Source organism: Apostichopus japonicus, chromosome 9, assembly GCF_037975245.1.
Source record: "Apostichopus japonicus isolate 1M-3 chromosome 9, ASM3797524v1, whole genome shotgun sequence".
NCBI lineage: Eukaryota > Metazoa > Echinodermata > Holothuroidea > Aspidochirotida > Stichopodidae > Apostichopus > Apostichopus japonicus.
In genome coordinates this window covers 25,609,197-25,624,585 of record NC_092569.1, presented here as the reverse complement: position 1 = coordinate 25,624,585, position 15,389 = coordinate 25,609,197, and the positions used below count along the sequence as shown (strand labels likewise).

General features: G+C 33.7%; 2 protein-coding genes across 2 annotated transcripts in view; one reads left to right on the top strand and one right to left on the bottom strand.

The window, feature by feature from the left end:
- Positions 1–15,389, bottom strand: part of LOC139974450 (epithelial sodium channel subunit alpha-like) — a 133,968-nt gene that overhangs the window by 54,253 nt on the left and 64,326 nt on the right. The gene's annotated exons all lie outside the window — the stretch shown is intronic.
- LOC139974465 (fibrinogen-like protein A) lies at positions 4,353–12,472 on the top strand. Its single transcript, XM_071981640.1, has 5 exons — positions 4,353–4,512; positions 9,107–9,158; positions 9,916–10,085; positions 10,486–10,756; positions 12,073–12,472. Exons 1-5 carry the CDS (start codon positions 4,432–4,434, stop codon positions 12,318–12,320), a joined length of 822 nt encoding a protein of 273 aa, XP_071837741.1. The 5' UTR covers positions 4,353–4,431; the 3' UTR covers positions 12,321–12,472.

The window sequence follows — 15,389 nt, the reverse complement described above, 5'->3', positions numbered from 1 at the left end:
ATTCCACTCATTCACAACTCTATTAGAAAAAAGTTATGCCGAATATTAATCCTACTATGCGACTTTTGAAGTTTAAGACAATGACCTCTAGTACAACTACTGTTTGCAAACATGAAAAAGTCGGTAAAGGATAAATTGTCGAAACCATACACAATCTTGAAAACCTGGATCAAGTCCCCAAGTAACCTCCTAAGCTTGAGTGTGGTGAGATTCAACAGTTGTAACCGCCTATAATAAGGAACCCTCTTTAGGGAACTAATCATCCTAGTAGCCCTCCTCTGGACCTTTTCAAGTACTTCCTTATCCTTAGCAAAATAAGGGTTCCAAGCCTGCACAGCATACTCCAGATGAGGCCTAACCAACTGCTAATAAAGCCTAACTACGATGTCCTCTTTCAGAAAACCAAAGTTCCTCTTGATCATACCTAAAACCCTATTACCTCTTTTAGCAGCTTCAAGACAATGTTTAGAAGGTTGCAGAGACGAGTCAATGTAGATACCTAGGTCTCTTTCAACAGAGACCCCATGTAACTCCACACCACTTAGATTGTATGTAAACTTTTGGTTACTACTACCAATGTGCATTACCTTACATTTATCAATATTAAAAATCATGTGCAACCCCTGAGACCAGGAAAAAATCTTATCTAAATCCGCTTGAAATTTCTCAGAATCGCTTTTGGTAGAGACCTCAGAATACAATTTGGTGTCATCAGCAAACTTCTTTGCTGTACACAAAATATCTCCGTCGATGTCATTTATATAGGCAACAAACAACAGGGGACCTAATACAGACCCTTGTGGAACCCCACTAGTAACGTTCTGCCAAGAAGAAGCACAGCCATTTATTACCACCTTCTGTTCCCTATTACCAAGCCAATTCCAGATCCAAGACAGTAAATTCCATATGACACCCATCCTCTTCAGCCTAAGTAAAAGACGCTGGTGGGAAACTTCGTCAAAGGCCTTCTGGAAATCAAGGAACACAACATCTACAGACCTCTGCCTATTTAGTGAGCTTGTTACATCTTCCATAAACTCAAGGATATTAGTGAGACAAGACCTTTTTTGACAAAAGCCATGTTGAGACTCTCTGATCAAAGACTGACTGCTGAAGTGACAGACCAAAGACTTTTTAACAATAGACTCCATGACCTTACAAACTACACTAGTGAGACTAACGGGCCTATAATTACAGGGCTTAGTCTTATCACCCTTCTTGAAAATTGGGGTAATATTAGCACATCTCCAGTCCCTAGGAACATAACCTTAATCCATAAATTTACTAAAAATCAACGAGAGCGGAACGCAGAAATGGTGTGCAAAAGTCTTCAACAAATACGGATGGATTGCATCCGGTCCAGAAGCTTTAGAAACATTTAGACGAAGCAGCTCCTTTAAGACAACGTCATCCGAAAATAAGACCGTATCCAGTTTAGGCCTATCACTGCCCCCCTGAAAATCTGGAATACTACTCGTATCCTCCCTTGTGAAAACCGACACAAAATAGTCGTTCAAAAGATCTGCAAGATCCTGACTATCAGTAACTATCTTATCAGCCTGTAGTGTCCTAAGAGAAACAATTGCATCTTTAACTTTCTGCTTTGACCTGACATAAGAAAAGAAGGCCTTTGGGTTATCCTTCATTTTTAGGGCAATGCTTTTTTTCGAAATTCAATTTAGCATCAGAGACTAAGCATTCTACCTTCAGCTGATGAATTTTAAACTTGGCCAAAAGAGATTCAGATTTAGTCCTCCTAAACAACTTCCACATTCTACGTTTTTGCCTCATTGCACATCTAACTTTCTTATTCATCCAGTGAGGCATACTGCTTTTACGACGACGATTCTTCCACGAAACATGATTTTCCATAATGACCTTTAATTTATCAGCAAAACAAATCCAAGACTGAGAAGCTCTCATATCTCTAAACAAATTAATCCAATCTGTACCCTTTAGTAAAGTTTCAATTGCCTCTGTATCTGATCTCCAAAAATCAGGGACTTTTCCCTTGCTAACAGAATTTACGACCTTGCAAACAACATCAAAAGCTAGTATATCATGATCACTAGTTCCTAGTTTTCCTAGACCGGTCAAATCAACAACATTGCTTGGATTAGAACTCAAACCAAAATCCAGGATGTTATCCCCCCTAGTAGGGAAAGTAACATGTTGATGTAAAAAGCAATCTTGCACAACATCTAGAAAATTACTACCTCTCCTACTACTAGAACCATCTATCCAACTAATGTCAGGAAAATTAAAGTCGCCCATTATAAACGAAAGCGTTACAACGGAAGCGTAGAAAGGATATTATATTGACGACTTCCATAAATGGTAAAATGATAAATGCCTGACATTTAACGTTTTGTTCAAAAAATTGAACTATGCAAAATTCTCATTGTAAATTGAAGAGGTTACGCAAATTCATTGCACTGAGTTAAATCACGATTCAGACTGATATTTTACTAATCGCAAAGCTGCAATTTTCATTTTTGACCGCTTTGGAAGTTGTTCGTTTCTCGACAAAACAGTAATTTTAAGTTTTGTAGGCTAGATTAAATATTGTGGTTAAGTCGTCAGAGTAATGTCCCCTTTACATTTCCGTACATAGCTACATCTGTCGCCGAGCAACAATCCCTACTGTAAGCGAGTGTTACCTATCCTTGTGTGCCATTGGACTATGTAGGCCTTTACTGTTGTATAGGCCAACATAGTCCTATGTTAGCCTATACTGTTGTATTGGCTTATATATACTGCTACACACGTATACCAGAACTAGGGTAAGCTACAGACGTCTTAGCTAAAACGGTGACAAAAAAATCTTTGAAAGTGAGTCTTGGAAAGGAATGCGTGTACATGAAACGTATAGTTTGGTTGTTGAGCACGTTCATCATATACACACTCAACACAATGGTATAACAATCGTGGATTTATTCGACTCCAGTGTTATTAAGAATAAATAACACGAGTTTTATACTTTTCAAATATACAACCATCAAATACATTGCAGTTATTTCAACTACAGTTATATTATTGTATTATGGATTGTGTAAGAACATCTCACAATGTCAGGCATAATGTGTGAAATATTAAATCAACCGCACCTAGAGCTCAATCCAAAACCATTGCAAGTTGGTAATGAAGTTGGATTTTAACGACAAGTTGCACGTATAACAGTACCAGGGTAAGCTTCAGACGTCTTACTTTAAACTGTGACAAAAAAAGGCAGTCTTGGAAAGGAATGCGTGTACATGAAACGTATATGTTGATTTGAGTGCGTTTATAATATACACTCAACACAAATTGGGAGAATCAAGGTCAAGATTTTTAGGCAAATGAAGTAAAGAAAATAACACATACAAATACAGTTTACATAAATTTCCGTCATGTGAAGCGCATAAGTCAAAGCGTGATAGAGAAATTAAAAAGTGCCATTAATATAAGAAAAACTGTGGCCCATAAGTTGATTCATCAGGTGCTTTAACTGAGCAATTGAGCAATTTTCTTCAAAATGTTTAATTGACAACTTATCATATCTCGTCAATTCAACATTTTCTGAAAAATATTCAATTGTTCACTTCATTCCATCTGAGCAATTGAACAATTTGAACATTAAAAATTGTTAAAATGACGACATATTATGAGTGGTCAATTCAACGATTAGCAGAAAAATGCTAAATTACTCAGTTGAATGAAGTGAACAATTGAACATTTTTCAGTTATCATGATGTATTCGTATCATCTCTAATTGAAAAAGAAAAGTCGATAGAATGCATTTTGATATATCCTTCTATATTACAACATCACACTTGCAATGCTAAATAGCATATTGATTCTAATCTACACGATCTATCAGCTACACATAACTATGAGACGAGACTATGGGTTTTCTACTGAACTATACGCGGAAGTTAAAACGGATTATGACCATATCCCATCTGAATGTATATATCAATGAAAAGCCAGATATATTGAAAGTCTAATGACGGTTTAATGCATTTTGATGATACATGATTCGAAACTATCTAAGGATCTTGCAAGGGTCAGATTAAAAGTAATGCTATATATGTTGTACAAATGAAACAAATAAAGACTGCTAATTGATTTAAAAATTCTCTTTTAAGGTAAATATTGTAAAAAATTATCTAAACACACATAAACTAAGGAGGACTTCCGGGCTCGTGTGGAAAGTAAGGAAAAGCAAATGTACCTCTGGTAAATTTTATTAAAATGAAATTATTCATAAAGACTTTATCATAATTTCATACTTGAGTTGATGAATCGAGACGATTCAAGGTTTCCATAGTATTAACAGTTGTTTCCTTAAACTGAGAAATCTATCGTATTTGAGAAATATCTTCATTCGTCTTGCAGACTCTGCTCAGAAGATATCATTCTAAATAAAGTCTACATTTCATTCAATCAACCATGAAGTTACAGCTTTTTTGCTTCTTCGTTATTGGAGTTTTTCTTCTGGAGTTTCTTTCTGTAGAATCTTCTGATGAAGTGGTAAGTCTTCCAATTATATTTCAGAACGTTTGCATTATTTATGGAAATGTCCATTTTCATATCTAATAAATATTTTTTTTTCTAAATGTTAAAAATATATTTTCTGTTTTAAAATTTCTTCTCTTGTTTTTGCTAAATCTGTGCATGCAGCAATTCAGACTGATTTCTTGTTTTATATTGTTTTCAATTCTTTCTTCACTGCTAAACATATCACTGAAACCTTTGAATACTTCAGATTTTCTCAATTAAAAACCTGAACAATGTAACACTTTTCTGATCAACATACATGTTTTTACATATTTTAAAGAGATCTTGTAAGCATATCTTTAATTCACCCGAGATGGTGAACTTTTACATTTTTTCTACGCCCTGAAAAGCTCCGTTAATCGTTCTTACAGTGGAACCCTTCTTAAAAATGTATTTAGCATATTATATTGCACTGGGAAGTAATAATATATGTATCATCGATAAAGCCGTATTTTTAACAAAGTTAATACAGGGACACTGAAAAGATCACGAATTGTTTAAGGCTTTGCAGTGACTTGAAAAATATTTTTATCCATGCGTACGCTACATAGAAGATAACTTGCTTTCATTTCTTAATAAATAAATATTAATATGAAATGCTGAAAGTAATCTCCAATAATTAGAAAGAGAACTGAAGTTTCGAACATCCTTCTAAAATGTTCAGCACGGTAACATTGTAACATTGTACACGTATTTTACGAATAGTAAATGGCAGCCTTTCTCCTTACATTTACTTAAATCAACTATTAATTACCAGACAATGGATATTTCAATACCTTTGAACCAAACTATAGATGTTCAAGTAACGAGAAGGGATTTTTTGGGGCAGATTTGATTATCTAAATAAACTTGTATTTGCACCACTTAATAAGTTAGTACTATTCTCATTTAACTTTTGATATATTTAGGCTAACAGACAAACAAGATTTGAAAAACTAGTAAAGTCGAGCAATACTTGACTAAAGGAGCTAACATATATATTTATTATTTAATATTAAGAAGAACATTTGTTTTTTATTAATTTAGTGATTTACATAAGAATACCAAGTTTTTTTGCTTCATAAGCATATGCTTAATATTACCGAACCATATGTTGTGTACTTACATGCGGTACTATATATCTAGAGAGTTCACTGTCTAATACCATCAAATGTCCTAAAAGCGATACAGGCATATTAAATACTTTTGGATAATAACTATTTGCTAATAGATCTTCCAAATAAAGTATGATCCTTTCCTGAATAGGTAGACCAGCAGCACCACTGGTTTTCAATAGAACTACTTCTCAGTAATGGCCTTTACAAATTTTCAATTTTGTGTTTGCTATTTACTAAACTAAGGATTTTAATGTCGCTAAGTTCTCAACAGCAAAATTTAGATTATTGAATCCCAAATAAATATAGTAAAATAATATATATATTGATGAATTAATTGATATTTTCTTTATATTGAGTTTTTCAACTAAGTTTATGAGACGTTGATGCTTCAATTTTATTTAGGAGATTTCAGATTATTTCACATGACCGCCTCCTGTGTTTTGAAAACTAGTTTCATTTTAAAACCTTTGAAACCCTGTAAGAATAGTATCCAATTTGTAAATATTTACATATAATTACAAATACGTATAAGGAGAGAAGGGTCAACATTAAAGTGCAAGTCTAAACTTGCAATCTTTACTTCACGAAAGTAATGGTCTTTCATGTTTTTTTTGTTTTTGTCATAGCATAGCATGCAGCTAAGTAAAATGAATTCAAATATCGCCTTACAAAACCAATCCTTAATATTACATTACCATTTACCAAATTAAATATCGTTAAAAGAAAGCACCATCTCTACGAGTTATTTTGAGTAAGGAAGAGAAAGCTGCTTCTAAACAAATAGGCCTACTTGAAATTCTTATACCATTTTATCTTAGACTTGATTCCCTTTAATAACCACTTTTTGTTATTTTTAAAAATGTTAATTACGTTTACATATATTTTAAGAACAGTAATTGAAAGATTTTCTCTATATATTAACTTAAATCAACGTAAAATTACCAGAAAATAGACATTTCAGTACCTTTGAACCGATCAAAGGTTTATTAAAACAATGAATGTTCAAGTTACGAGGAAAAGATTTTGCAGTTTTAATAATTAAAATATATTAATATTGTCATCTCCTAATAAGATAGTAATAACCTCAGTCAACTTTTGATATATTTAGGCTAACAGACTTACAAGATTTGAAAAACTACTTAAGCCGATCGCAACTTGACTACAGAAACTAGCAGAAATATTTGTTTAACTATTATTAAGACGTACATTTGTGTGGTTATAACTTTAGTGAATTACTTGTGAATAGTAAGTTTTTTTTTTTTGCTTCATAAGCATGTGCCTAACGTTACCAAACCATATATTGTGTACTTACATGCGGTATTATAAATCTAGACATTTAATTGTGTAATATCATCAAATATCCGAAAAGTTATGGACGTAACGAAATTTAAAAAAAAAGAATAATAATTATTCGCTATTAAATCTTACAAATAAACTATGATCCTTAACTGAATAAGCATCAGCATCACTTGCTTCTCATCAATGGCCTTTCCCAAATTTCAATTTGTGCTTGCTGTTTACGAAACTGAAGATTTTAATGTCAGTAAGTTCTAAGGAGCAATATCGAAAATGTGTATTCCCTAATTAAACCAATGAAACAAAAGATAATGGTGAATTTATGTATAATGTTTTTCAACTAAGCAAATGACACTTTGGTGCTTCAAGTTAGTGTTCACTTTATTCAGGACATCTCAGCTTATTAAACATGACCGTCACTTAAGTTTTGTAAACTAGTTTCATTAAAACCTTTGGAAATACTCTAAGATTGTTACTCATTTGTCCATATTTACAGATAATTACAAATAAGTTTAAAAAATGAAGGGTACAATTAAAGTGCAAGTCTAGACTTGCAATCTTTACTTCATGAAAGTAATGATCCTTCATAGTTTTGTTTCATGTCATAGCATAGCATGCACCTATACGAAATGAATTAAAATATCGCCTAACAAAAACAATCCTAAATACTGACATTACCATTTACCAAATTAAATATCGTAAAACCAGAGCATCATTATTCTCACTAGTTATCTTATGTTAGGAAGAGAAAGCAGTTTTCAAACACAATATGCCTACTTGAACTTATATTTCCATCTTTTATCTTAGACTTGATTTCCTGCGATAACCACTTTCTGTTATTTACTAAATTTTAATTCCGTTTATATAAATATATATTCATCAAGTAATGTTTTAAGTTTAAATATTAAGTAATTTTCTTTGCTAAACATAACCTGAACAAATTTGGACAACGGAGACGTCAACATTGCATGGCAAAATTATGTTTACAATAAACGGAGAAGTGTAAACCTTGAATCACTTTGTAGATTTACCCTGCTCTCTGTAAGCAATTTCTTAATGGTGTTTTTACTTTGTAGATTTACCCTGCTCTCCGTATTCATATCTATACAAACTAAGCAGTAGTCCAACTGTTGTTTTTTCTTTGTAGAATTAACATAGTCAACGTATTTATATCTGTACAAATGATGCAATAGTCCTACTTTTGTTTTTAAGTTGTAGATTTACCCTGCTCTCTGTATTCATAAATATACAAACTAAGCAATAGTCCTACTGTTGTTTTTACTTCTTCGATTTACCCTGCTCTCTGTATTCATAAATATACAAACTAAGCAGTAGTCCTACTATTGTTTTTATCTTGTAGATTTACCCTGCTCTTCATATTCGTATCTATTCAGACTAACTATTGATTTGTATATTCCACACTACATCTTTCGCTTTAAAGATTTGTCTTGAAACTTCCTTCAATTGTAGTTCTTTCTTGGTCTTGACTGATCTGTTCGTAACTAACAAAATAACGAACATCAAGAAGCCGTGTTTCTATTGATATTTTACAAGAATTTAACTCATGATTTTATGATTTTCTTAATTTCCTCTTCTTAATTCAAAATGCATAAGTTGACATATTATAAGAGATAAAAGTAATGATAAAAATGTGTATTGGACCCTTTGATGTGATTTTCTAATTTACATTTTTGTTTTAAAGATGATAACTGATCGATGCGGTAAAAAATCTTTATTTATGCCACATAACACATGTAAATAGTAAATTGAATTATACCTTTGTTAGTCTCTTTTAGTAACCTCTACTCGAGAGCAAGTTGTATCACGTAATCCTTTCAACTAAAAAAAACAAACAAAAATGTCATTTCCTTGTTTGTTTCTTGTTTGGCAAACATCATGATTCTGTGCGCCAGGTATTGTCACTCGTTGAAGTAATCATTTGAGAACTCGATTTCCATAATTTACTTTAAATTTGAAGAAAGGAAACGTTTTCCAGGTTGTTTCTTTTAATTACCAATACAAATAGTTCGAATTAATCAAAAGACAAGAAATAAGGCCGAAATAATGATTAAACAATAAAAGATATTATCTGTGCTATAATTTTGCATCACACATTACGTTATGTTTGATAGGTTTGAAGGAAGTTATAATTTTAAAATTATATTATTCGACAGAGTGACGTGAGAACTGATAACAGCAAATCCAGACGAAGGAGAGACACCGAAAGTAAGTTGCCACTCACTCGAGATTTATTTACTTATATTTTGTGCATATAAGCTTAATTTATTTTAACGATGCAATTCTGGTTTAATTGCACCTGTGTAATTTATTTTAGTGTAATATTAGCTTAGTGCAACTGTATCCACAAGTTAGTGTTAAGTTTTCCTTCATTTCAAAGGGACATTTCACTATTCGTGACAAAAAAATTACAGTTTCGACACATTATTTATATACCATATTCCTTGTTGTATACTCAGTGTCATTTCCTCCTTTCATAAAATTGCAAGGTTTTTTATTGAATGAAACTATGTTGTATGTAGAAATCGGCATGGCTTGTAATGTTAACTAACATAGTCTGGAGTACTTGGAAATGAAATTCAGCTTTTTAGTTTTCCATCTGTCTACGGTCCTCGTTTACACATTATATAAATACCATCAGAATGTAGGAAACCAATTAGTTCAGCGAAGAAGATAATTCAAACTGATTGATTAATATCGTTGAAAAATAATATAATACATAACAAATAAGAACTATTTTTGGGAACGTTAATTGTACTAAATTACTTAAAGAAAAAATATGTTCAACAGCCACTGTTAGGCCGTTTTAAGCGTCGTATTTCTGGGAACGTCCACTGATTGAGCTAAAGTATTCAAAGACACAGATAGCTAAAACTCTGTGTTGTTTGTTCGATTTTCATTCACTTGTATGCATACATGCAAGACAAAAGAAAGTTACCCTGTTTCCTGCTTCACTGATTTTCAGGTTCATCTTACTTCTACTACCAAGAGCCTCAATATCCGAGAGATTGCAAGGAAGTCTATGAACAATGTGATGATCAAACCGAAACTGGTATTTTCATGATTCAGCCCGACGGTGCTCCAGAACCTTTCAAGGTTTATTGTAATAATTCCATCGATGGCGGAGGTTGGACGGTACGTTTTTTATATAAGAAAATTAGGTTTGTACCATGCTGTATTGTTGACTTTGCAGAGACTAACTTGGACTGAATAATGACCTAAGCTTGAAAAACCTCAAGAGTAAAGTTATTACACGACTCGCCACTTTTCTCAATTAAAGGCATGGAAGTTGAAATTTCCTTGTAATGTCTTTACATAAAAAGGGGGAAAAACCAATTTTTTTGTTTTATTTACGTATAGTACATTTCGTATCATCGTTCCCACAACGAATACATTCGATGAGATCTCTATTTACATCATTTTGAATGAACTACTCAAAATTAATAAGAAAATTAATTAAGAAGAATGACAGAAATGTCCGTCGAAAGATTAGATATTACGGAAAAAAGACGTTTTTCCATTCTATCTTCAACAGGTTTTCTTACGTCGAGTCGATGGCGCTGTAAATTTTTACCGTGACTGGAATGAATATAAGAAAGGCTTCGGCTTTCTTCGCCGAGAGTTTTGGCTTGGTAATGACAACATTGCCTATTTGACAAACCAAGGCAACTATGAGCTACGAATCGACATGAATAATGTCAACGGAAAACCATATTACGCCAAGTACAACCTCTTCAGAATTAGTGATGAAAGCAGTAACTACAGATTGACAGATCTTGGTGACTATTTGTCGGAGAGCACAGCAAGTAAGAATAATACAAGTATAGGGGTTTTCTGTGTTATAGTTAAGTTTGGTAGTCTTGAATAATTGTTACGGTATTTCAGTTATATTACTATGAACAAATACTAGCAGAAAACTTTGATTGCTTGTTCATGATACGATGAAGCCATCGTTGTGAGGCTTTGTTAGTATTGTAAACATTTTCGTCCTTCCACTTGGCGAGTATGTGAACATAATAACGGGCAACATATAAAAGCAATTACGTCTACGTTTGAAACGACACTAGCCAAGTACACGCTCTATAAGAATACTTTATGCACACCAAAAGAATATTAACATTATGTAGTTCGTTAAGGATTACTGCCGACACTAAATGAGTTTTAATATGCTGCAGGCCGTTTAAAACCGTTGATATCAGCCCAAGTTTTATGTCTAAACATCTTTAATAGAAATGACCCGTTTAAAAAGGTTCAGTTCCATTCAAATTCCATATGCCAATATTAAGACAATATTACTTGTTCCAAGAAATGAGACATTGGCGAACGTAAGAATGGCATTACGCGGTTAGGCATGATTGCCCTTTCTAGTATAACGAAAAATATGTCAACACAGCCATATAATCAGTATGTAACATTCATCTTATTAATCTTTAAAATTACGTCAGATGGTCCTAAGAATCAAAACAAAAACAAAACGGAAAGATAAGATTAATAATACTTACGTGACACAACTTATAATGCATTTATTTTATGAGTTGCTTCGAACAAGCAAACAATACCACTAGGCTAGAAATACTTTAAAAAAAATTGTCTTTACAAATCTTGTATGTACAAAAAAAAATTAAAAAATCTACTGTCAAATTTGTACTTCAGTGGAAATATAATACTTCGTGGACAAAATCAACACAGACTCAATAAAAGTAAACAATCTTTTATATTTACTAATTGGTTAATGAAAGGCGTTTGTCTAGTCTATTTTCTATGACAAAGATAATATACTTTACAGGCACAAAATCAACCTGAAAGTTTAACAGATGTTTCGACAATTCACCATACAGATGGCATCAGTACTTACATTAATAAATGTGTATGTATTGTAATACAATCAGAAAAAATCTGAAACCCCCAAGTCTGAACAACATTATCTTTATCATTAAAATGCTTTACATAAATTGTGGTACCATATATATTAACTCTACTAACTCCTCCAGTTTTACCTTGAGCCGGTGAATGAAGCATTTATTTATATGCTATGATGATTTCTTAACAACAAGTCCGGACTTTTTATCACACGTGGTAAATTAAGTATTGCATTTAACTATTGTTACTGTCTTTCCTTCAGATTATGACGCTATGGCTAATCACAGAAACATGTCCTTCACTACGAAAGACCGGGACAACGACCGTAATAGTAACAACTGTGCTTCGAAATATTTTGGTGCCTGGTGGTACAATAGTTGTTTTAATACCCACCTGACAAGTCTCTACTTTGGAAACACGGATCATTATCAAAGCATTTATTGGTATAATCTTCCTGAGAGTTATTACAACCTCAAATATGCAGAAATGAAAGTACGCCCTGTACTTTGATGAACAAACGAAACAGATGATACATCTAAATGAAGAATATCGCGACGACATTTTTGATAGAATGAAAACATTTTCCTTTGAGCTACCATTAGATCTTTTTCATTTGTTATATTTTTTGACAAATTGCATTAAATTTAATAACCTGTCATGTATTCTGAGACTCATTGTTACTTTCTTAGTTTTATATGTTTGACAAGAATATAGTGTTAAACTTGAGGCAAACACCAGTGAGGTGTAACAAATGTTAAAATGTTAGGTGTCCATGTTACTTGAACGGTAATAACGCTGTTAACAATTAATCGAAAACGTTCACTAAATTACTGAAACGTAGTTAACATATTTCAACAGAACTGACAAAGGGGGGTCAAAGATCTGCACGACCGTGGTTATTTAGGGACCTTTCAGCGAAAATGTGGGATGAAGAATTATTTTATAATTTTTTGTCAATACAATAGACGAAGGAAAACTATACTATATAATAACACACCAGAAATATTCCACTTCACGACCGGTTTCGTCCTTTTGGGACTCATCAGGCGAAGGTAGGAATCGAACCCCGGATCTTGTGTCAGGAACCGAAGTCAGTCCCACTCGACCACATTGATTAATTGATGTGTTAATGCGTACAAATTGGCTTTGTAAAACTGTCATTGAGGGCGTTACCCAAGTGTTATGGCGCTTTGAATCTGACAATTTTACACCTTGGTTTGCATATAAAGAGTGGTTATTCGTCATTGAAGTATCACGGGTACCTTAATTTTCAACGTGTAATTTATTTGAAGTACCTCGGTCCCTCACCTTGAACGGGTAAGTTATTTTAAGTACCACGGGTCCCTTACTTTCAACGGGTAAGTTGTTCGAAGTACCACGGGTCCGTTACTTTCAACGGGTACGCCATTTGAAATACCACGGCTCCCTTACTTGCAACGGGTAGGTCATTTCAAGAATCACGGTTCCTTCATTTGAACAAGGGCGTTATTCGAAGTACCACGGGTCCCTTACTTTGAATGGGTACGCCATTTGAAGTACCACGGGTCCCTTACTTGCAACGGATAAGCCATTTGAAGTACCACGGATCCCTAACTTTAAACGCGTTATTTATTTGAAGTACCACGGTGCCTTACCTTGAACGGATAGGTTATTTTAAGTACCACGGGTCCCTTACTTGCAACGGGTACGTCATTTCAAGAATCACGGTCCCTTCATTTGAACAAGTGCGTCATTTGAAGTACCACAGGTTCCACTCTTTGAACGAGTACGTCATTTGAAGTACACCGGGCCCCTACTTTAATCGGGTACGTCATTTCAAGTACCACGGGTCCGTTACGTTGACCGAAAAGTCATTGAAGTCCCACGGTCTCTTATTAATAACTTTTTATTAACAACATTGATAATAGCAGTTCTTTACAACAACAACAATTCAAATAAATGGAAAAATATGACTAATATGATTATCTAAAGTTGATACTTTGTACATGGCAAGGTGTGAACGGCATACAAATATTTCAAGATTTCATTGAACAGTGGTCGTAGAAAATTCCTCAAATTCATTTGAGTTTAATTTTACCTCTCCCCACCCTCTATATCATTAAATCCAGGTGCAATGCTTTTTATGCCAAATATTCATGAGTACAAACATTTAATGTCTTTAATTAATGTCCGTTCACAAAATTTGTGTCTATAGTTATGGAAACTGGATCACCAGTACTTAGTATGGAGTAAACATGTTAAAAGAACTAATTAGTGTTTTAGAAACATTCGCCGCAAAAGACTGCTAATACCACATTATTCCCTCTTTCTGTATTCTAAATCCCCTTAGAAAAGCAATCATTGTTTGAGAAGTTTCAAAAAGCTTTCTGCCACAAAATACAGCTACTCTTTCATTCCATATGTCTGTATAGTAAACTACTTCAACCAACATATTTCATCATTACTTGCACTTGGCCACTAATTTGGAAATTTCAAAGCACTATAATTCGTTCAATATGCAAGCAATCGAAATGAACATTCGGATTACTTACACTATGCTAAATTCATGTTATTCTACATATTAAAATAAATGTATGAATATTTTTGTTGGTGCTTTTTAGTCTTGACAAGCTTCCACTGACATAGGAATTTGTCACATCTTGCAGGTTATCCTGTAATTAACGCTACGGTACGTCTCTTCCTTCATTGGTGGAGGCATATCGATAATGCGTACCAGTACATACAGAGTGTGTAATAAATAATGTTAGTAATACTGTGATGAAGCCTATAAGCTTACCAGCCTTACGTTTGAGCAATCAAAGCTGTTTTGGCCTTCTTGCAAGATTTTGTCTTTGATTTTCTCCTAACTTAGGCATTTTTTCTTATGGCATCCTGTCTGGTTTCTCAGGCAAGGTACTGTTTCCTGGTAGTTTTACCATGGTAAGAGCTGAGCTAGCAAGCGTGTTGTGTTATTCAATTATTCAATACAGTGGGTTTTGTGTACACTATAGTTTCAAGGCAGGTGCTACAGGATTGAAGGTCTATGTAAGCTGTGCTCTGATTTGCCAATATGCTGATATCAATTAGGGAATTTGGCAAATGATAGCCGATCGAATTAAAGAGAAGTTACATATCAATTTGATTTGTGCTTTTCACGTACAACTGTGCGCGTCCCCTGCACACGCAAATCCCGTTCAATCGAAAACTGTACAGACATTAACTCTGGAGGGCTCTTCTGATGTCGTACATGACTGACTGATATTATTTAATACACGGATTTTCATGTACACCCATGTGTACACTACTGATTAGAGGGGGAAAAACAATTTAACAACGAAAGTTGCACATTGGGATCTGGATATCGATTTCCAAATCGAGTTTTGTTCTACAGTGAAAAGTAGGGTTGAACTTTTGTCTGCGCGGTTGTTAAAAAGACTTTATGGATTGACGTAATACGTGGCTGACTGAATACGTCATAGTAAAAACTAGCCAATGATGTCATTTTCTTTTACACTTCTGACACGCCCACATAGGGACCTTATCCAATCAAAAACCCTTGCGATGAAAACTCCTCAAAAATGACTTTTCATAGTCAAGCTC

What these genes read in the sequence shown, in the direction of transcription:
- LOC139974465 (XM_071981640.1), top strand. Translation starts at nt 4,432, where the DNA reads ATGAAGTTACAGCTTTTTTGCTTCTTCGTTATTGGAGTTTTTCTTCTG. An exon ending in TCGATGGCGGAGGTTGGACG is followed by an intron (nt 10,086 to 10,485) that starts GTACGTTTTTTA and finishes TATCTTCAACAG; the next exon opens with GTTTTCTTACGTCGAGTCGA. An exon ending in TTTGTCGGAGAGCACAGCAA is followed by an intron (nt 10,757 to 12,072) that starts GTAAGAATAATA and finishes TCTTTCCTTCAG; the next exon opens with ATTATGACGCTATGGCTAAT.